Raw genomic sequence first — 23,424 nt, 5'->3', positions numbered from 1 at the left:
CACGTGGGAGGAAAGTCGCCTGCGTGTGCTGAGGTGGAATTGATCTGCTGTAGAGGCCAGAGCCCCGGCACACACTCTCACAGGTCGAGGCAAATAGAGGCTCCGAGTACCATGCTTCCTCTCTGAGGATGCTGTACTCCAAGGAGCATTCCAAAGGGCCTCTTGTCCTATGTCCCGGGCACACCAGAGGCCAGCCGCCAGGGTTGGCCATTGTCGGCCTGCGCGCACGCTGTTGTGCACTGCCTTGACGACCCAGAGGCTTCCGCACCCGCAGCAGCGGCTGCGGTGCCTGTTGGTGGGGCTCTGCAAGCCCAGGGCCGGGGCCTCTCGCTCCCGAGCTCCTGTGCGCAGTTGAGCCTGCTGGGGACCGGAGCCCTTTGGCCAGTGCGGGATCTGCGGGTCCAGCGGAGCTCCTCAGGAAACCTGGGTCCACATAGGTGTGGGACTAGGTTCTCAGCAGGGCGACGCCCGTGAGTCTTTCAGGGAGTGGGTCTGCTGGGGAGCGGGCCCCCAGAGCCTGTGGGTGCGGGGCATGGGCTGGGCTGGGCTGCACAGGCCCGGGGTCTGTGGGAGCACCCAGGAGAAAACCGTGTTGAAGCTGGAGGCAATGCTGGAGAGGACGGCCGGGGTACAGAGCAAGGAGGCGGCCTTGGAAGAGAAGGCGGTGCTGAAGGGGGAAAACATCATGGCTTAGGTGGAGGTGGTGGTTGAGGTGGAGCCCGACGTGGGGTGGCAGAAGGAGGGCCAGCGGGCACAGCCTGGCCCTGGACCGAGCACACCGGGGCCGTCAATGGACTCGCTGGAGGTCCTTCACTTGGAGCTGGGCTCCGTGAATGCCCCAGGCCACAGAGCATCGCCGCCTTGTGGGCCAGAGCAATATGCTTGCGGCTGCCGATTGGGGATGGCTGGCAACAGGGGATAGTCATCGGGCTTCGGGGCTATGGGGGCTGTTTGGGGGGAGGAGCCAGGTGGGAGGCGCGTGGGGGTCAGCCAGGAGGCAGGGGATGGGGGACAGCGTGGGAGCCGAAGCCACATTCCTGCAGCTGTGAGGGCAGCTCGCTTGTAGCAGCCCTGGGAGCACGTGGTAGGGAAGGGGAGCCAAGGCCAGCACTGACGAGGGAGAATCGCGGTGCCAAGGTCCCTTTGCGCACAGCCCAAATTTTAAGGACACGTTTCCCTGGGAACTTGCCTGGAGGACGAGGAATCTGTATGCCATTACCAGCCATTGAACCACCCCTGCTCTCGGTGCCTGTTTCCAGCAGGCTCACCCCAGAAACACAAGGTGCTTAAGAGGGGTTCGCGGCGCATGGGGCTGCCGACCTCCTCACGGCAGGAACCGGCTCCGCAGATACGCATTCTTCCACCTGCAGGCTCTGCACTCGAAGGTGTGTAGGCCCTGAGCCTATATAACTTCCTTTGGACCCACGCAATTCTCTTGGAGAGCGCCAGGCACAACCCTGCTGTCGCTTCTAAGTACAAGGCTTCCCTCAAGTGGACATGCCCACCCCTCAGGGAGACTAGGATAAGAGGACACCACACACCCGGACATCAGCGGAGCATGTCCAGCACTCAGCACACAAAAGCCTCCTGCATCTCAGAAACCCAGAGAAGCAGCCGCCTCACACCACCCCCCGTCCCTCCCGTCCCTCAGCTGCAACCACCTGCCCACTTTTTCTGCCTCCCGTCTCTAGTCAGCCCAGGCCTTCTTGTCCGGGTTCCACCCACTCCAAAAACCACCACAGTTGTGGCGTTGCCTCCTCGCCAGACAGAGATAGAGGGCCAACAATGAAGGGTGACTGGCCAAATGTCTGGGAGATGGCGCTGTTCCACATTGTCTGTGTTCTTGCGAAATTGCAAGGCGTCACGAGGCTTGCCCACCCAACCCTCTGGAGAGTTCTTGGGCAGAGGTAGATTGTTTGGCGCAGGAGATGTTGGCGTGGTTCAGAAAGCATGCGGAAGTCCTACTTTGCTACATGATGGATTTGCAGGTCAGGCTGGGGAGCCTGGGTCTGTGGGAGGAGTCAAGTGTCTGAGTCAGTTTGAGGTCCCCCTGGGGACCAGCGTTGTCTCAGTGGGAGAGCTGGGAAGGGAAATTCATGGTTCACTACAGCTAATAGGCCATCTCAGCCCAGCTAGTTGACATGGTCCCATTGAATCCATCCTCTTGCTCCTTGATCCGGCAGGTGGAGGAACTCAGCCATCCCGTTTACCGGTGGCAGAATGATTTCCTTTCATCCCAACCTTTATTTCCACAGTGAAATCATCATGAAGGAGCACTTTGTTGGCATCCTCGGTAAGGAATGCCTCCCAGCATGGTAGGGGAGCTGGTGTGTGGGAGGGTGGGACTGGCATGAACCTTCCTGACTCCTCTCCCTGCAGGCTACAGGGTGTCTCATTCCACTGCAGTCCAGCGGTTCTGGGATCACGAAGGTCAAGCCTCCAGCTGCAGGCAGTACACCTCCTACCTGAGCTTATTCAGCTGTTTGGCTGAACATGACTGCCCGGGTTTTGGCAGGATTGCTGAGGTGGTGTTCAAGGTGAGGCATCATGGGAAAGGACCTAGCTGGTCATTCCTTGGTCTCTGGGGAATTGGCTTTAAACTGTCACCTGAACTGTCCTGGACCCCCGTCTGCAGTCCCCTAGATCATCAGCCAGGGCCTATGGCTCAATCTATTGCAGTTCTATCCCATGGAGAGAGGGTAAGCCTTAGAGGCGGAACAGAGAGGAGGCCAGGCGAGCAGCCTAGGGCTGGGAAGGACTGGGAACTGAGAGGCCTTTTGACCTGGATCTGGGCCCCACATGGAGAACCCAAGGATCCTGGAGGAGACTGCAGTGAGCAATCCCAGGCAATCCATGGGTTGGGGGAGAGAGACCCATCAGGGACATGTAACACCCGCATTTCAGGATTGGGGCACCTTAAGCCACTATGATGCATATATGGCTAAAGTCAGCGGGTGACAAGCAGGGCTAAAGGGATAGCTGTCTCATCATCACTCGCCAGCTCCCTGCCCTGCGGTAAGACCTGCTGCCACCTGGGGCTCATTTTGAGATCAACCAGGGCTCCCGTTTTCTCCAGGAGGATGTCCACCTGAGGCCCACCTAGGTCTATGTCCTTTCACAGTGTTTCTCCCAGGCCAGTCATGTTTTGTTTCCATGAACCCGGCTGCCGTGACATGTGTTATCCTCTCTGCCATCCTCACTCCCACTGCCCTGCCTTCCCATATAAGTTAGTCCACCTCCCACGGAATCTGGAGGACCACACTGGGCTCCAGTGTGACGCAACGTTTTATTTTCTTCACGTACATGTATTTTAGGGCTACCTCCCGGGCTGGGAATGTGAAGAGATTGCCAAATGGCTGGGGACCTTCAGTGTGTGTCCAGGGAGGGAACCTCGCTGGGAATAAAGGCCCACCTGAGTAATGGTGTGGACATGCAGTGCCAGTTGTCTTGATAAAGACCTGCTTTCTTACATCACCTACTATTAACATAAAAGTTAATTCCTTAGAATATTGAAAAAACAAATTTAAATATGAAGAAATATAATTAGTTCATAATTGTATGGAAAACACTGCCGACTGATCCATTTTCCATTACAATTCTTATGGGAGACTTGATGTTTTTAGCAAGTTTTAAGATGCATTTTTATTCTTCTACTCCTGCCAGTTTTTATGATCATTTTTGTAATACAAGGACATGGCCTCTGGAAAGTTTTGAGGGACTTTCAGCTTCTTTTAGGGTAGATAGTTGTAAATTTTGAATTGTTTTCCCCTGGGGTTCTTTTCAGGTTACTCTTTGTACTTTCTATGGGGGGTGTTAAATTTGTTTTCTTGTTTCGCCCTTGTGGAACTTTCGTTTTAAAGGAATTGTGTGTGTGTGTGTGTGTGTGTGCGTGTGTTAGAAATGGGAGTTAGCCTGTTAGCATGTTTTCGAGTATGGATTTTTTTTTTTATCAATTTTTTGGGTGTATGTGTGTGTGTGTGTCTGTTTGTTTGTTTTCAGTTGGAGTCTCACTGTGTCATCTAGGCTGCAGTGAAGGGGCAAACTCTCAGATCATTGCAACCTCTCCCTCCAGCTTCAAAGGATTCCCGTGCCGGCTGGTGCTGTTTTTCCCCCACATGAGGAGAACATGCAGACAGTTATAACAAATTCTGTGCCTGGGTAGGTAGGAAAACAAATTTCAATGAATGGTAAATTTCACAAATACAGTTTCACATTTGTATTTTGCATCATTTTGAAAATTTTAATTGCTGACATATGAAATTCTGTATTGACTTTCATGTTAAATGTACACTTTTCCATCAATTTCAACAATGAAAACTAGCGAAGGCGAAGCATTAGTTCAGGAAGTTGAAAGCAGTCGTTCTGTAAAAAAAAGAACATATTTATTGAAGATATATTTACAGAGATTTTAGAAGGCTTCAGTCAATATTTTTGTTTCTGTTGCTCTGGTGTTTTATCATACAGGGACCAGACTGTAGCATCAGTAGCTATAGTTACAAGGCTAGCAAAGACTCAGTGCTATAGAAATTATTATTGTGAAAATTGGCAGCCTGGTTGTCCGTTTGAGGAGACTAGAGGACTTAGGAGTTTCCGCCCAAAGTACAAGGGCCTGGTTTAGTGGGTGGCCTTCTTTTGCTGAAGTAGATAAGACCCAGGAGAAGGGTGGATTCACTGTAGTAGCCAGGGCTTTGAGACTGGTAAAGCTTATTTGTCCCCTAGTGCCATTCCCAGATATTGGTCTGTGCATAAAGGCACTTCCTGGACTCACTGACTCCTGTAAATTCAAATGTAGAATTTAGATGTAAATCCCTATTTCAACTTCTTAAACTGAGATCTAATAAGTGGGTAATAAAATATGTGTTCAGAGGAAAGGGAGACGTCAGACAGGTATATAACCAAATCATCCTGGTCAAATACCTTCAAAAATATTACTGCAAAAAATTAGTGAAAATTAAACCTTAAAAAAGTTATTTTAATTGGAGAAACAGAAAAAAGTTGGAGTCATTTTAAACCCCGAGGTGTAAAAGTACTGTTATTAGATTACAGGAATTATGTACAATGAATAATTTGTTGGAAGAGCAGCATACTATGTCTTGAGTGTGGATAGAGGTTCATAAGCCATGTAAGAAAACTCAGAGATTGAGAAGAAAATGTTTTCAGGGATTTTTTTCTGTTGTGAAAGACTTTTAAAATGGTTTCCTACTGATCAATGATTCACTTATATTTATCATCGAGGTATATGCTGTATACCCTTTTATATAGGGATGAAGTTATAGTTTCTATCATGTAGATAAAAAAACATGTGACTCTGTACCACATTTGCATCAGAGCCTTTGGCGTGATTAATGAAGCAAACAGTGAAACTGTCTATGTCAGGATACAGGTGGGCACAGCTGGAAGCTTCCGGCACTTGCACTTTAACATTTCTGCATTCTCATCTGTCTCTCCTGGAAAGAAAATGGTCGATAACTATCCTAAAGGACGTATGTTACATGAAGACACTAAGTATTGAGATAAGACCATGAGTTGTCTTATCACTGTCTTGTCATTACATTTATATGTATAATTTATACAAAAAATCCAGTTTATTTTATCACGATTACATATTACATCCCACATTTATGTATTTTATTATCTTTCCAGTGACTGTTTTGTTTTGTTTTGTTTTGTTTTGAAATCTCGTTCCACTCTGTCACTGCCTGCAGCTGGAGGCTTGACCTTCCTGATCCCACAACCACTAGACTGCAGTGGAATGAGACATCCCGTATCCTGCAAAGAGAGGAGTCAGGAAGGTTCATGCCAGACCTACCCTCCCACACACCAGCTCCCCTACCATGCTGGGAGGCGCTCCTTACCGAGGATGCCAAGGCAGTACTCCCGAATGATCACTTCATTGTGGAAGTAAAGACTGTGATAAAAGGAAAACTTCATCCTGCCGCCGGTACCCGGAAGAGTTGCTTTCCTCCCCTTACCTGGCCAAGAAGGAGAAAGAGGACGTACTCAAAGCAGCATTTCATGTAGCTGGGGTGAGGTGACCTGTTAGCTGGGGTGAAGCGTGTGTTTCTCCTTCCCAACTCTCTCATTGAGACACCCCCGGGTCCCAGGGGTACCTCAACCTGACCCAGACACCAGACCCCTCCCGAAGACTCAGGCTCCTTAGCCTGACCTGCAAATCCATCACGTACGTAGCTTAGCAGGACTTCATCATCATTTGTGATCCCGGCCAACATCTGGGTGTGCCGCACAAGCTGCCTCTGGTCAAGGAGCCGCCAGATGATTGGGTGGGCGTGCAAGGAAACACCCTGCAACTTTGCAAGAGCACGGAGAGTGTGGGGCAGGGCACCTTCCCTTCCAGGCCCTCTGTCTCTGTCTGGCGTGGAGGGCACCATCAGAGCTGTGGTGGTCTTGGTGGTGGGTGGAGGCAGGCCCAGACAACCTGCTCTGACCAGGGACTGGCACTGAAGAAGTGGGCAGGGGGTTGGGGGCGGGGTGTTGTTGTGTGAGGCGACTACTTGCTCGGCGTTTCTGAGCTGCAGGAGGCCCTCCTGTGCTGGGTGCTAGACAGGCTCTGCTGCTGTCTGAGTGTGTGGTCTCTCCTTCTCCTGGTCTCCCTGAGGGGTGCACGTGTCCACCCCAGGCAACCGCTGTGGGTAGAAGTAGCTACGGGGCTGTGCCTGGCTCTCCCCATGGAGCTCGAGTGGTTTCAAGGGAGCTTATATATACTCAGGGCCTAAACATCTTTGGGTGCAGTGCTGGCACAGGGAAGAAATTGTGTCTGGGGAGACAGTGCCTGCCTTGCATAGGACAGCAGCCCCGTGCACAGTGACATCGAGTCTTGAGCACCTTGTGTTTCTGGGGTAAGCTTGCTGGACACAGGCAAGGGGAGCAGGGAAGTTCCATGGCTGGCATGGGCATGCAGACTCCCCTTCCTCCAGGGACTTTCCCAGTGAATCGTATCCTTCAACTTTCTGCTGTTATGATGGGTCCTTGGCGCTGCTGTTCTCCCTGGTGAGTGCTGTGCTTGGCTTCCTGTCCCTACCACATGCCCTCAGGGCACATGCAATTCAGCTGCCCTCCTATGTGCATGAGCCTGTTCTCGGTTCCCCTTGTTGTCACCCATGCCCTGAATCCTGGCTGACCGCCAGTGCCTACCACCTTGTTTCCCCCCACCTCCGCTCCCGGGAGCTCGGCGCCCATCCCCTGCTGCCAACCATCCCGAATTGGAAGCTGCAAGGATATGGCTCTGGCCCAGAAGCCGGGGATGCCATGTGGCCTGGGACATTCACGTAGCGGAGCTCCAAGTGAAGGACGTCCAGCGAGTCTCTTGCTGGCCGGGGCGTACTGGGGCCAGGGCCAGGCTGTGCCTGCAGGTCCTCCTGCTGTGGCTCCACATTGGCCTCCTCCTTGGCCACCACCTCCATCTCTGCAATGATGTCATCCCCCACTAGCATGCCTCTTCCCCCAGGGTTGTCTTCCTGCTCTGTGCACAGACCATCCTCTCCTGCACAGCCTCCAGCCTTAACATGGTGCCCTCCTTGAGGCTCCAACAGAGCAAAGCCTGTGCCTCCCACCCCCCACCCCCTCCCCCGGCACCCCTCGACTCTGGGGGCAACTCCAGGAGAGGCCTGCGGGCCTTGCCCTGCTGAGAACCACATCCTACACCTATGTGGAACAGGGTTCCTGGGGAGCCCCACAGGGCCCTTAGCCTGTCACTCTCACACTGCGGCTCAGATACCCAGCAGGGTTAGCTGCGCACAGCAGCCCTGGAGTCGGATGCCAAGGCCCTGGCTTCCAGAGCCCCGCTAGCAGGCACCACGGCCACCACTGCATTTGTGAGAGCCTCTGCACCAGCAAAGCAGTGCACACGGATCACTGCATTGGCGACCATGGCGGTAGGCCTCCCGTGTGCCCAGGACACAGGATGAGAAGTCCTTTGGAATGCCCCTGTGAGTACAGCATCCTCAGGGAGGAACCATGGAACTCGGAGTATGTATTTGCCTAGACCTGACAGAATCCTTGCAGGGTTTCAGCTTCTGGTGCAGAGGAATTCCACCTCAGCAACGTACCAGTCAACTTGAGTCCCACGCACCCGCCCTGCCCCAATCCCCCCAAGCCACCGCCGCTGCCCTCGCCCCAGCGGGCAGCGCTTGTCCCTCTCTCTCCCCTCTGGATCTGCAATATTCGGTACCATCAGCCTAGCCTGCCTAATGAAGTGAGATGTTTCATGTGTTCCCTGTGGGTTAATTAATGTCTTGCCACCCTCAGGATGCCAGTTAGGGTGTAGGTCTTCCATGCCCACAATTGCAAAGGGCTCACAGTTCGCGTGTGCCTTATTCCACCGCCGCCCGCCACATGGCACAAGCGTGGTCTCGGAAGAGTTACCGCGAGATGATGGAGCTGCAGGCCAGCTGGGGCGGAGGGGCCTCAGGACACGCCCACAGCCTTCGCAGGAACTGGCTGACGCCCACCGCCTTCGCAATGATTGGCCGCTGGAGGTAGGCGGGATTTCCGGGCACGGCTTCTGGCGTCCTTCCCTCTCAGGGTAGCTGCCGCTGTCCTTCCCGCAGTTGGCCCTGTGGTGTTCCGAAGCCGGTTCCGTACGGCCTGAGGGCCAGGCGAACCTCAGGCTCTTTGTCCTACTAAAAAGCGCAGGTATTTTCTGTTTCTCTGGACAGCTGGGTCTCTCGGCAAGAATAGAAAGCAAAGGTTTGGGATTTTGTCTACAAAAGGGGATGGGTTTTCTATGTGTGGTTGTTGAATTACGGGAGGAGTCAGTGGGGGAAAGAACTCCTCAGTGCTATTAAGAGACTCACTTTCGTTAAACTCATTGATTTTTGCTGAGGATTCTACCTTTAAGTGCCTAATATGTCCGACTAGTTGTGGGAGATGGTGCTAAGCCGCCATTTGTTTTCATGTGCACTTTTTATTAAAGCGGGTTTTCTCTGTGAATGTGGTCATAATTCAGAATACAGGCAATACACTTAACCACTGCGATTAAAAAGTCACACTTTTAGTTAGCACATGTCGCGTGTCTGATTTGCTTGGAAGAAATTATCAAATTTTGACATAAATTGTGTTACTTTAGTGTATGTAGAAATATGGGGCCACAAATAATCTGAGTTTCAGTTTGCCTCTGTAAAGCCTGTGATTGTCTCCTTCGTTGTATGACAGTATTTGAAAGATGTTTCATGTATCTTTGGCACCGTAAATAATTTAAACCGAATAAGTGGGTGTAACCGAGATAAATGGAGTTAGATAGCCGAAAACTGGAACAAAATAGATGCGCTTAAGTTATTCTGTTAACCTGGCACACTGCCTTACTCCTGTAATCCTAGCATTTTGGGAAGTGGAGGTCGGAGGATGGCTTGAAGTCAGGAGTTTGAGACCAGCCTGGGTAACGTAATGGACTCTTTCATTGCTATTTTCGCATCAGGGACTGGTTTAGTAGAAGTCAGTTTTTCCTCAGACAAGGGTTGCGCAGGGGAAGAAGGCGGCGAGGTGGACACGTTTGGGAGTGGGGGCTGGCGGCAGGGCTCCGAGGGGCACGTGGTGGGGCGGGTCTTCCGGTAGGAGCAATGTGACAGAGGCCAGGTGGGGCAGTGAGGCTGTCACGGGGACAGGGAGGGCCAGCGAGGGAGTAGGGAGGATGGTTTCCGGATAAAAGTGTACCACCTCAGGTCATCCTCAGGCGTTACATTCTCCACAGACAGGTATTACATGTCATCCTCCGGCATCACATTCAGGCCACAGATAGGTACGGGTTGAAGGCTAGGGTTCGGGGATCTTTGACCTATTGTATATTTCAAATCACTAAAAGATGGTAAAATATTTAGAATATTCTCCTCCTAGAACATTTTAAGTAGCTCGATTTAATCTCTTATCCAAATATCATGCTGAGTGTGGTGAGTCACCCTTGAAATCCCATCACTTTGGTAGTCCCAAGCCGGCAGAACACTTGAGCCGAAGATTTGGAGACTAGCTTGGGCACTATGGGGAAACCCTTGTCTATTTTTAAAAATACAAAAAATTGCCCAGCTGTGGTAGAAAGCGCCTGTAGTACTAGCTACTTGGGAAGCTGAGATGTAGGAAGATCAGTTGAGGCTGGGTGGAAGAGCCTGCAGTGAGCAGTTCACTTTGGCAACAGGAGACATACATCTCAAGAAAGAAAATATGCAAAACATCACACTGTACCTCATAAATAGATTCTTTTCAAATAAAATTATTTAAATGGGGACATTCTTCATATTGCAACTGAGGAAAATTACAATAGCTTTTCTTATCTAATTTTTAGAAGTGAGATTTTGTCAGGTACATACTAAAATGCAGCATTTGTCCATGAAGTTAGTGCCCCTCTGCTCTGAGTGTTACAAATTTTACATATATAAAGTAAGAAATACTAAAAAGATGTCAGCCTCGGGAAGGGAATTTTACTTGGGTTTTCAGCACAGTACGTAATAAAATTTTCTCTTTTTAGCTTATTTATATCTAAATATAGATAATTTTTTACCATTTACAGCACAATGGTAGAAGCAGATCATCCTGGCAAGCTTTTCATTGGTGGCCTCAATAGAGAAACCAATGAGAAGATGCTTAAAGCAGTATTTGGGAAACATGGTCCCATATCAGAAGGTAACTCTTAAAACCGTGTCTCTGTGTGTGTGTGTGTGTGTGTGTGTGTGTGTGTGTGTGTGTGTGTGTATTTTCACATGTATATTTCAATATGTATGTTTAAAATATGTATGTTATATATATATGTTTTGAAAAAATATATTTTTTCGAAGTTCATTGTATACCTACGTTAAAATGCCTTATGCATTTTAAACTCTTATTTTGTAGTATCCGTTTGATATTTGGAAAATTCTCATAGTAGTAGGTTAAGGTTCTGTGGAAAGGATAACCTACTACTTAGAAAGGAAAATGAGGGAAAGTAAATGTGCTGTGGAGTTCCGAAACAAACTGGAATAAACTAGACTGACTGTAGGGGTGACTGAGTACTGAGAACCATAATAGTGATGTGAAATGCAATTATTTTTTAGTTTGATGTAACCTTTAGATGGTGAGTACCTTGATGAGTCCATTATATGAATGTAAAATGTTTTCATATATTTTAGTTCTTTTGATAAAGGATCGAACCAGCAAATCCAGAGGCTTTGCATTTATTACTTTTGAGAACCCTGCAGATGCTAAGAATGCTGCCAAAGATATGAATGGAAAGGTAAGAGTCCCTTATTACTAATATTCTAACTCTGTTCTTCAATTAACAATATTTCTAGGTCTTTTTAATATTACTAAACTTTTGAAGATAGTAGAATGACATATGAAGCCATCCTCTTTTTTGTGCCATATACGTGCAAGTGTAGTTGGAAGGGTATTGGAATTAACATTCTATAAATTAATATTTGGTAACCTTTTTCTATCTTTGTATTTCGATATGAGTGCAAATAGATTTTAAAAGGTTTTGAAGAGCTTTAAAACTTAAAAGGAACCCTCATGTAAATGAAAGTAATAAGTCAATATTTATTAAATGCTATTAATAACAGATGCACAAGAAGGAAAGACTCTTTCCTTCTTGAAGAATGTATTTTATGAAAATATATTCTTGCAAAAGTGTATTTAAATAAGACCCTTACATTTACGGAAAGGTTAAGTAGTTGAAAATAGAAAATAATATGAGAACATTGAAGTCAGATAACAGAAGAAGTAACTGGCATTCTTGGCTCCGTGCTTGCTTTTTCTCCTAAGGACATTTCTTTCCTGTCACCAGAGTAATTTATGTAACATGAATAGCTAATTACTCATTTCCCCAGTGTGTTTGAGGACTTGTTTTGATTGAACCAATGGTCTCTTGTCCTGTTGAGTCTTAAATCTAGAGATTGTGTGTTTACTTAAGCTTTAGACTTCTATGTAATTATATTAATTATTGAATTCCTTTACATTGTAGTCAAGAGCATTCCATTCTGTGCTCTTTAGTGTTTTTTGCTTTATAGCATTATCCCAATCATGCCGGGCATGGTGGCTCATGCATGTAATCCCAACACTTTGGGTGGCCAAGGCGGGCAGATCACAAGGTCAGGAGAAAGAAACCATAATGGCCAACATGGTGAAACCCTGTCGCTACTAAAATACAAAAAAAAAAAAAAAGAAATTAGCTGCATCTGGTTGTGTGTGCCTGTAGTTCCGGCTAGTCAGTAAGCTGAGGCAGGGGAATCGGTTAAACCCAAGGAGGCAGAGGTTGCAGTGAGCCGAGACCACGCCGATGCACTCCAGCCTGGCAACAGAGCAAGAATCCGTCTCAAAAAAACAAAAAATAAATAAAATAAATAAATAACATTATCCCAATCTGTTTTTAGGTCCTGTTAGTCTTCACGCTATTCCCAAAGTGCTTTTTTAGACTTCTTGAGAATTATCCTTCCCTGTGTATGGCTCGTAAATAAAATTTATGCTTCAAAAACCACTTAGATTTCATATTTTCTTCCTCATTGCATATTGTAGGTATTTTCTACTCGCTGTACTATGTATTAATCTATTGATCGTGAAATTGTATATAGTGCATATTTAAGTCTTGCTAGTTGCTTTTCTTTCTGTTACATCTAGCACACTTCCTGTCACATAGCAGAAAGTACATTTTTATTCACCCTTATAAATTAGTATTTCAAGCTGTGGTAGAAACCGAGAGTTGCTTTTGGTTCATGGCTTTGTGGTAGGTATGGAGATAATTTTGACTTCTGTATAGGAATCTATGATAATTTCTTTTTTCCCTCTAGTTTTCAAGCAAAAGGGCAGATAATTTGTGTAAAGTTTTTGTTCGTTTGTTTGTTTTTTAAGATGGAGACTCGCTGCGTGCCCTAGGCTGGATTGCAGTGGGGCCATCTTGGCTTACTGCAACCTTCGCCTCCCGGGTTCAAGCGATTCTCCTGCCTCAGCCTCCCAGTACCAGGGGCTACAGAGGCGTGCCACCACGCCCAGCTAATTTTGTACTTTGAGTAGGGATGGGGTTTCACCCTGTTAGCCAGGATGAGCTGTATCTCTTCACCTCATGATCCACCTGCCTCAGCCTCCCAAAGTATTGGGATTACAGGTGTGAGCCACCGCGCCCAGCCAACGTTATTTCTAAATTACTTCATCTCACATGTTTTATTGTGTTAAAATAACTATGAATGTTGTATGCACATTAATGTTAAGATGGCCAATAAAGGAGGTTCTTCGAGTTTTCAGGGGGAATTAACAGTTAAGGAATTTTGGCTGACTTCAGAACACTGGGAAGGAAGCAGCCGTGGGCAAATCTGGGGAAAATATTTTGAGCCCAGAAATAACAAAAGAAGTTTCAAGGTAGGAACAACGGGCGATGTGGCTGCAAGGGGTCTTGTTCAGGGATTTAAGTCCTTCCTCCAAATAACAAAAGCCATGTAATTTTAAAATCGCATTATTAGCTGAACTGTTTTCAAAAATTGCTGTGGCCTGTAGAAAAGATTACAGTGAAAAATGTTATTATGAAATTAATTAGGATAGTTAAGCATTTCTGAGAAATTACCTGAAGTACTATATTAAGATTCGTTTTTTAGGGGCACGTCTAAGGCAAGGTAAGAAATGAGTAAGGCAAGAAAACTTAATGAGATCAAACAAGGATCACATTTACAGAAACATTTTTAGAGTCAATATAGAATTGTAAATCATATGGGGACATTTTATGTAAGTGTTAGCAAATCCAACAAGAAACAACTCATAATGAGTAATGTGACTAATCACTCTGAAAAAGTAAGCTCTTTTTTTTTAAATGACACAAGTTTCGTTGGGACATTGCAACTTTCAAATCAGTGATGTGACTACAAAGATGAAGTGGATTATATATTGTAAAAAACAGATGTGCCACATTCTTCCATAGAATGTGTGATGGGTCAATCTTTTTTTTTATGTTTGAGTTTTTTTTTTTAATAATGGAGAAGTTTTCAAGGAATTTGAAAAATAGAATTTGTGTTTGATCCCTTAATGGAAGGCATGTGCTCAGTAACTGTCTCAAATTTGGCATTGCGAAAGATGTGTTCATTTTAGGAGAAAAAAAAGTTTCCTTTTGAGAGAAAATACCTCGAATTGAACTACAGTTGATGTAAAAATGTTTGTAAAATGTGCATACGTTAAATGTGCCAGTGTTATTGATAGTACCCTTAATACTTCTAGTCTTTGGATGGAAAAGCAATAAAAGTAGAACAAGCCAAGAAACCATCTTTTCAAAGTGATGGTAGGCGGAGACCACCAGCTTCTTCGAGAAACAGAAGCCCTTCAGGAAGTCTGAGATCTGCAAGAGGAAGCAGTGGAGGAACAAGAGGGTGGCTTCCCTCACATGAAGGACACCTGGGTAATGTTTTAAAATATAAAGATGGAACCATAGGACTGAAAGAAAATAAGTTTGACGATATCGAAATTTCTCAATTTTTTTATTTCCTGTATGAAGAGAAAATTAGCTTATTGATAATAAGCAAACTTATTTCTAAGTACTAAAGGCGTATTAGAAGAATGATTGAACTAATATCTAACATTTGTTTTAAAATTATAGTAAGTTTGCATTGAAGTAACACACATTTGAAACTGGGTTGTGTTTGTGAATGCTGATTGCCTGTACTCAACCGGTTTTCTGCAGAACCCATTTATATTCATTATACTTTAGAGTTTTCTACTTTAGGGCCCAGAACTTCGTGTCAGTTGTATTATCAAAGTACGATGTAATATTTAAAATTTTCCAACAGGAAAAAGTAACTGAATACTGAAGATTGATTTTGCAGTATTTGTTTTCTTGTGTCTACATGTGGAAACATCTATGCAAATGTATTGCTTTGTAATTTTGATACAGAGAGTTTGTACATTGGCCTGCCATAAAGCATTTTCAATTGAAGAAATGTAGAACTTTAATTTCTGAAAAGAGTGTGTGACTCTGGAAAGTTCTAAAAACCACGGTTTCACAGATATGTATGAATCTTTCTTTGCTGGAGGCTGAGTCACTGAAAATGATATTTATGAGTGATTTACTTAATAGAAATGAGGGGTCCATCTTTACATCCAAAAGAAAAACAAACCATATATTTAAAAAAAAAGGAAAAAAAAAAACTGTTGGATGGGCTGGGCGAGGTGGCTCACGCCTGTCACCTCAGCACCTGGGGAGTACAGGGCAGGTGGACCACGAGGTCAGGATTTCCAGACCAGCCTGGCCAACATGGTGAAACCCTGTCTCTCCTAAAGATACAAAAAAATTTGCCTGGGCGTGGTGGCGTGCACCTGTAATCCCAGCTACTCAGGAGGCTGAGGCAGGAGAATCACGGGAACCTGGGAGGCAAAAGCTGCAGTGAGCCAAGGTTATGCCATGGCACTCCAACCTGCGTGATAGGGCAAGAGTGCATCTGAATAAATAAATAAATAAACCTGTTGGTTAAGTTGTATTATCTATTAACCAACCTTCAAAACTCTAACAATTAACTTGGAGTTTTAATAACCAGACGTGTAATTAATTGGAGATTGTTTTCAAGTTGAAATTGCAGTGTTTGCTCCAGTTTAAGATGCATAGCTTCATGGCTATTTTGTCTCCACTGATCTTGAGGGTGAGGTTCAATTATACTCTGCCACGGACGAGAATGTATATATAAATTCTAACCTGTAACACCACCTGGCAATTGGCATATATCTACATTTTTGTAGACGTATAAAAATGTTTATATTACCGAATATGCAATTCTTAAAGACTGTTAAAATTCAGCATAGTCTCATCTGAAAATTAGTGTCTCATAAGGGAATTTTAAGAATTCTACATTGTGTTAACAAATTTTAGAGACAATGTATTTTCCTGATATGTGACTTCTTGGTATTGGAAATATTTGAGTTTCTTTGAATGGAAATTAGTTTATCTTTATGATGTGCTTTGAAAATTTTTCCTCATTACAGAAGGATATAAACAGTCAGTTATCATTTTTCTTTTAATATTTTTATGCCTATTATATTTAGATATTTTAGTGATAGGTTTCTGCCCTGTTCACGCCCCATTTTCCCACATCTCTCCCTCATACCGATATATTATGATACTTGAGTTCCTTTCTAGGTTTTCTAAATGAACTTTTATTGCTTGAAGTGTACTAATACCATGTAGGAATGCTAATTTTATTAGTTTAGACAAAATGTGAATTTGTTATAAAATGTAGAAAATATTTGTAAACAACTAAAACTTAGCCATTTAAGAAACAGTGATGTTAGTTAACTAAAAAGATTTTGTTTGAAATACAGATGATGGTGGATACACTCCTGATCTCAAGATGAGTTATTCTAGGGGACTCACTCCAGTTAAAAGAGGTCCATCTTCAAGAAGTGGAGGTCCTCCTCTGAAAAAATCTGCTCCTTCTGCTGTGGCAAGAAGCAGTAGTTGGATGGGAAGCCAAGGTAAATGCTACCTGACAGAAAGACCGTAGTTTTTGTATGACTGAAAATGAGCCGTTTTACCTGAATGCTTAGCTTTAAGTTCATTGAACAAAAGGGAAGTGACACATACGTGAGCATAATTGCTGATTGATAGCTTTTATTATAGTTTCTATCTCACTAGGTACCTTTCAGATTTATGTTGAAGAAATACTTGAGCTTCTCATTGCAGATCAAAGAAGTGATTAGAGTGAGGCCAACATTCCTTTTAATCCTGTGTTGGCTAGAAAATTCCCCTTAATTTTTCTAAAAGTTCCTAGCAGTATTCTTTGATGGTAGGCTTCTTGATGTAATTAATTCTTCCATTTCCTAAGTCCCCTGGTGTCCCATTCTAAAAATTGCTTGTTCGGTGACTTTGCCGGGTTGGAGTCTTGCTCTTACTACGTGAGAGTGCACTATGTGAGATGACGGCTTACCATAGCCTCAAATTTGTGAGATGACGGCTTACTATAGCCTCAAATTCCTGGGCTCAAGCAATTCTGCTGTTTCAGCCTCCCGAGTTTCTGCAACTACAGGCATGCAGCAGCACACCTAGCTACATTTTTTTCCTATGTTTTTGTAGAGAGAGGATCTGACTACATTGTCAAAACTGATGTTAAAGCCTGGGGCTCAAGCGGTCCAGCTGCCTCAGCCTTCCACACTCACTCACAGTGTGAGCCGCTAAGCCTGGCCATCCAGCTTCTGAGACCTCAGTAATGCGTATGTGCAAGGCATACTCTCTGCTTGCATGAAGATTCAAAAGAACTACAAGAGCATTTAGCAGACAAGGAGTCGTTGGGCTTAAATATGATTTAAAAATAAATTTAAGGCTCGAGAGGTAGACACGTAGGAGTCCAAAATTCTTAAATTAAGTGGATATCACAGAAATGCAGAGTTGTGAAATATAGGTGTATGTAAATCAGTAATTGAGATTGTACCGGGATGTTTAAACATTAACACAAGGTCCTTAGTGTAAGATTTGAAATTATTTGAGGAGAGAATTTAGAACTAAGCAACATGAGGTGAGCAGTAGGGTTGAATGCAAGTAATACTTTTGAGAATTGTAAGACTGCAGACTGAGCAGAAGAAAATAAGACAATAAATAAAAGTTCTTAGCAAGGAAGTTTAAGCAGAGCAAATTAAAATTCTTTCTTAGTCCTCCATCCACATATGGAGGAAGTTAAAAACTGCCATTTTCAATTTTACATTTCATACGTAGAGTATCGGTGAAAGGAGGTATTTATTGGCTTCAGGATACCCAAGCCAACACATTTCCATTGGAAAATTAGCCAGTGAAGGTATCATATGTGAAACACTGACCTCTAAGGAATAGCAAGTGAAGAATATATTAAAGGAGAAACTTTCTATTTTGAAATAGCAACAATGTTGTAATGACCCCTTGCATAGCATTGCTTTCTTTGCAGTAAAAGCAAATCCTGACCATCATTAGAAAATCTTCACTAATACATTTAAATTTGTCAACATTTAAGATAGAGCCAACCAGTTAGACATAAAGAACTTTTATGTAAACATTTAGCATAGAGTCATTTAAAGGTAGCTGTATTTATGTGTGTGTGAGATGGACTGAATGATATTGGAAAATCTACCTTCTTTGGCTGAGAAAGGACAATGTATGTAAACTTTAAAATCAGTGAAGAGTTTGATGGTTTTACGTGTTTTCCCTGTGTCACTCACAGTCATCAGTAATTTACATGAAAAAGAAAATAAGAACTAAGTAGTTATTAACCATTACAAATGAACTTTTACCTAAGCATTAATGTTTGCCTTCAGCTTCATTAGAAGAACTGGCCTTGTGGAAGCCATGGGATTATCCAAAGCCATGAGAAATATTCACAGTGTCATGTCTGTCTAGTAATTTAGGAAGCAAAGAATGGAGTCATAGAAGAAATAATTTTAAAAAGTTGTTTGAGAGAAGAGAAAATAGCGTTTCAGATTTGGTGTTCTTTACGTAATGCTCCATCATTTGAATGTTAAAGGTCCCATGTCACAAAGAAGAGAGAATTATGGAGTTCCTCCACGCAGAGGGACAATATCTTCCTGGAGAAATGATCGCATGTCACCAAGATATGATGGTTATGCAACTAACGATGGGTAAAGGAAAAATTAAAAAACACAGTTGATTTTTTTTTCTGTGGTGATGAAATTCACATAACAAAATTAAATATTATAAGGTGAACAGTTAAGTGGTGTTTAATACGTTCTGTGCCAGGCAACAACTACCTCCATCGACTTCCAGAACATTTTCATTACTCCAAATTAAAACTCCAACTACCAGTTAAGCAGTCCCTCCCAGTTTCTCCTTTTCCTCAGCTGCTAGATAACACCAGTCAGTGTTCTGCCTCTGAACTTAACCTGTTGTGGGTATTTAATGTTAATGTGCTCAAACACTACATGACTTTTTGTATTTGTCTCCTCTCCTTTTGCATGATGTCCTGAAGGTTCATTTACATCATAGCACTTCACTCCTTCCACAAGCTATTAACCCATTATTTTATCTGGGTTGTTTCCACCCGAGTATTTCTACGCACCAATATTTGTTTGAGTATGCCTATTCGGTTCTGGGTGTATATGAGTGGAATTGCATGGTCCTATGATAATGATGTTTGTTTTCTTGAGGAACCACCACATTTCTCCATAGTAGCTGCATCATGTTCCGTTCCAACCTAGCATTGTATCAGCATTCCAATTGATCTACATCCTCTCAAACACTTGTTATTTCCTGCTGTTTGAAGTTTATTGCCATTCCAATGTGTGTTTGAAATATGATATCCCATTTTGGATTTGAAATGCATTTTCTGCACCCATTAACTCATCATGCACTTGTGTCCTAGAACTTAAAGTATAATAAAACAAAAAGAAATGCATTTTCTGCATCACTGAATATGAGTATCTGTCCCATGTGCTTTTTGGGCATTTGCCGATTTTATTTGGGGAAAAACTGTTTAGAAGTTTGGCCTTTTAATTTTGTTTAAGTTGTAAGTTAGTCATGTATTGGATACTAGAAGTTGAAAATTTAAAATTTGTTGCTTAAACTTATGCACACAGAAATCATCCAAGTTGCCAAGAAACGAGGGATTATGCTCCACCATCTAGAGGCTATGCATACTGTGATAATGGTCATTCTAATCGGGATGAACATTCCTCTAGAGGATATAGGTACTGTACCTTTTTCTGGATTTGTCAAATAGATTTCTTAAATTGTTCATTCCAACTAACGTTCTATCAGGGCTCCAATTTATCTACATCCTCTCAAACACTTGTTATTTCCTGCTTTGGAAAATTTATTGCCCTTCCAGTGTGTGTGTGTGAAATATGATATCCCATTCTGGATTTGAAATGCATTTTCTGCACCCATTAATTCATCATGCACATGTACCCTAGAACTTAAAGTATAATAAAAAAAATGCATTTTCTGAATCACTGAATATGAGTATCTGTCCCATGTGCATCTTGGGCATTTGCCCATTTTATTTGGAGAAATATCTATTTAGATGTTTGGCCTTTTAATTTTGTTTAAGTTGTAAGTTAGTCATATATCGGATACTAGAAGTTGAAAATTTAAAATTTGTTGCTTAAACTTATGCATACAGAAATCATCGAAGTTCCCGAGAAACTAGGGATTATGCTCCACCATCTAGAGGCCATGCATACCGTGACTGTGGTCATTCTCGTCGGCATGAAACTTATTCCAGAGGATATAGGTACTGTACCTTTTTCTGGATTTGTCAAATAGATTTCTCAAATTGTTTGTTCCAACTAACATTGTATCAGGGCTCCAATTTACCTACATCCTCTCAAACACTTGTTATTTCCTGCTTTTGAAAATGTATTGCCATTCATCTGTGTGTGTGAAATATGATATCTCATTTTGGATTTGAAATGCATTTTCTGCACCTATTAACCCATCATGCACATGTACCCTAGAACTTAAAGTATAATAAAAAAAAGAAATGCATTTTCTGAATCACTGAATATGAGTATCTGTCCCATGTGCTTTTTGGGCATTTGCCCATTTTATTTGGAGAAATATCTGTTTAGATGTTTGGCCTTTTAATTTTGTTTAAGTTGTAAGTTAGTCATATATCAGATACTAGAAGTAGAAAATTTAAATTTGTTGCTTAAACTTATGCATACAGAAATCATCGAGGTTCCCAAGAAACTAGGGATTATCCTCCACCATCTAGAGGCCATGCTTACCATGATTATGGTCATTCTCGTCGGCATGAAAGTTATTCTAGAGCATATAGGTACTGTACCTTTTCTGGATTTGTCAAATAGATTTCTTAAATTGTTCATTCCAACTAACATTGTATCAGGGCTCCAATTTATCTACATCCTCTCAAACACTTTTTATTTCCTGCTTTTGAAAATTTATTGCCATTCATCTGTGTGTGTGAAATATGATATCTCATTTTGGATTTGAAATGCATTTTCTGCACCCATTAACTCATCATGCACATGTATCCTAGAACTTAAAGTATAATAAAACAAAAAGAAATGCATTTTCTGAATCACTGAATATGAGTATCTGTCCCTTGTGCTTTTTGGCCATTTGCCTATTTTATTTGGAGAAATATCTATTTAGATGTTTGGCCTTTTAATTTAAAGTTGTAAGTTAGTCATGTGTTCGATACTAGAAGATGAAAAGTTAAAATTTGTTGCTTAAACTTATGCACAGAGAAATCATCTAAGTTCCCGAGAAACTAGGGATTATGCTCCACCATCTAGAGGCTAGGCATACTGAGACTATGGTCATTCTATGCAGGATGAACATTCCTCTAGAGGATATAGATACTGTAACTTTTTCTGGATTTATCAAATAGATTTCTTATATTGTTCATTCCAAATAACATTGTGTCAGGGCTCCAATTTATCTACATCCTCTCAAACACTTGTTATTTCCTGCTTTTGAAAATTTATTGCCCTTCCAGTGTGTGTGTGTGAAGTGTGGAAGCTCCTTTTTTATTTGAAATGCATTTCCTGCATCATTGATTATCAGTATCTGTTTCATGTGCTTTTTGGGCATTTGGGCATTTTGGGCATTTGGGATCTGTGGGTATTTTATTTAGATGGTTGGCAATTTAACTGTGTTTAAGTTGTAATGTAGTTCTATTTTGGATACTACAATTTGACAATTTAACATTCCTTGCTTAAACTTGTGCACGCAGAAATAGTCCAAGTTCCCGAGAAACCAGGGATTATACTCCACCACCTAGAGACTATGCATACCGTGATTATGGTCATTCTAGTTGGGATGAACATTCCTCTAGAGGATATAGGTACTGTCATGTTATCTGGATTTATCAAATGGATTTCTTAAATTGTTCATTCGGAAATTGAAAAGACTTTTTTTTTTTCAATTTAGTTATCACGATGGCTACGGTGAGGCCCTTGGTAGAGATCATTCTGAACATCTACGTGGAAGTTCTTATAGAGATGCATTTCAGGGATACGGTAAGGGTCCAGGATGGATTTGTAAATTACAGAATTTTATTTAATAGACCGGATTGTTATTTTAATGAAATTCTAAGGAAAATTGTAAAGGACATATGCAACATGTTTAAATATTGAGTATTCTTTTTTTTTTGATCATCCCAGAAACATATTTATTCATTTTCATCATTGTGCACAAATAATAAAATAAACAGTGCTTATCTGGTACTCATTATCAGTATAAAGCCTAGGGAATGATATGAAGGTGAGAACTTCAGTTAACGTTAAGAAAATGTGACTGAGCATTTACTTTAGAATTAAGTTTGTTAAGCTGCAAAATACTACTCTTACACTTCTCTTAAATAAAACCTTCTGACTATTGAAGACTTGATTAATATCCTGTCAACAAAGGCGGAGGAAAGCAGATATTTCCAAATAGTACTTTAACTAATTCATGCTTTAATGATAGCAGTAAAAATGTTTAAATGTAGTCCCACATATTATTTTATCAACCCTGCAGGGACGTCTCATGATGCACCACCTGCACGAGGGCCTCGGATGTCTTATGGTGGAAGCACCTGCCATGCATATAGTAATACACGAGATAGATATGGCAGAAGTTGGGAGAGTTACTCAAGGAGCTGTGGTGATTTTCATTATTGTGATCGTGAGCATGTTTGCAGAAAAGACCAAAGGAATCCGCCTTCTCTGGGTAGGGTGCTCCCTGATCCTCGTGAAGCATATGGTAGCTCAAGTTATGTGGCATCTATAGTAGATGGTGGGGAGAGTCGATCTGAAAAAGGAGACTCGAGCAGATATTAAAGCAAGCATTCAAAATAATAGTTATTGCATACCAAACCTTGTTTGCAAATCAAAAATTGAAATGTTATTTCTGCATCGTTACCTGCATATTACTGACAGAAACATGTTGGTTTTGTGGAGAGAGGTAGATACTGACTTCCTCCATGAATTTTTTGAGGTATTCAAAGGAAAAGGAATTGTTTTCAAAGTAATTTCATGCTTGTTGATGCTATTTGGAAAGTGTTTAGATGTAATATCTACCTTAAAATTTTCACAATAAAATTTTACATGTACTGCAAGATGCCTGGTGTTATTGGTTAGCCGCACATGCTTAAAGCAAATTCAATAGGAGAGTAAATTGTGTAGTTTGTTGTACGTTTTCCTTTGTTTCTTTGAACACAGATGCAAAATTAGGGATGTGTTATGTCGCCCTTGCAAGCTGCTCAAGTTTTCTAATTAGGCTGTTTCTCTTTAAAAACTAACAAGGTTAAAATGTTGGAGAAGTCTTCAGAAAGACTACAAAACTGTCTGCCTCACCATAAAATGTTTATTTTTTAGAGGAATAGTACAGGTCAAAGAAATAATTAGATGTATTGATACTAAAGTTTAAGACATCCAGAACATTCTATGTGAAGCATTCTGTGACTGAAGAGGATAACGGTAATGAAAACTTTTTTTTTCACGTAAATCAGAAGTGAACCAGCTAAGTTTCTCAGGTGCATACCATAATGAATTTAA

The 23,424-nt window shown here is 42.6% G+C and overlaps 1 protein-coding gene across 4 annotated transcripts; it reads left to right on the top strand.

Moving 5' to 3' along the window:
* The first annotated feature begins 8,539 nt into the window (after positions 1-8,539).
* LOC129395611 (RNA-binding motif protein, Y chromosome, family 1 member F/J-like) lies at positions 8,540-22,982 on the top strand. Of its 4 annotated transcripts, none has more exons than XM_063602000.1 (11): positions 8,540-10,629; positions 11,112-11,215; positions 14,176-14,353; positions 16,264-16,416; positions 18,429-18,543; positions 19,498-19,608; positions 20,043-20,153; positions 20,589-20,699; positions 21,621-21,731; positions 21,818-21,906; positions 22,406-22,982. In XM_063602000.1, the coding sequence occupies exons 1-11, from the start codon at positions 10,521-10,523 to the stop codon at positions 22,705-22,707; spliced, it is 1,494 nt and encodes a 497-aa protein (XP_063458070.1). In that variant the 5' UTR covers positions 8,540-10,520; the 3' UTR covers positions 22,708-22,982. The 4 variants fall into 4 exon arrangements, with proteins under 4 accessions (XP_063458070.1, XP_063458072.1, XP_063458071.1 ...); XM_063602002.1 differs by having other exon boundaries at positions 10,521-10,629; positions 21,818-21,899; positions 22,404-22,418; XM_063602001.1 differs by lacking the exon at positions 21,621-21,731 and having other exon boundaries at positions 10,521-10,629; positions 22,406-22,707.
* Positions 22,983-23,424: the final 442 nt, after the last annotated feature.

Source organism: Pan paniscus, chromosome Y (genome assembly GCF_029289425.2).
Source record: "Pan paniscus chromosome Y, NHGRI_mPanPan1-v2.0_pri, whole genome shotgun sequence".
Taxonomy (NCBI): Eukaryota; Metazoa; Chordata; class Mammalia; order Primates; family Hominidae; genus Pan; species Pan paniscus.
The sequence above is the reverse complement of the archived record's forward strand: the minus strand, read 5'-3'. Positions and strand labels throughout refer to the sequence as shown.

Excerpts from the sequence above, each read along its gene's own strand:
- LOC129395611 (XM_063602000.1), top strand. The coding sequence starts at position 10,521 with ATGGTAGAAGCAGATCATCCTGGCAAGCTTTTCATTGGTGGCCTCAAT. Across the intron at positions 10,630-11,111 it reads ACATGGTCCCATATCAGAAG|TTCTTTTGATAAAGGATCGA; the intron begins GTAACTCTTAAA and ends CATATATTTTAG. Across the intron at positions 20,700-21,620 it reads AGTTATTCTAGAGCATATAG|AAATAGTCCAAGTTCCCGAG; the intron begins GTACTGTACCTT and ends TTGTGCACGCAG.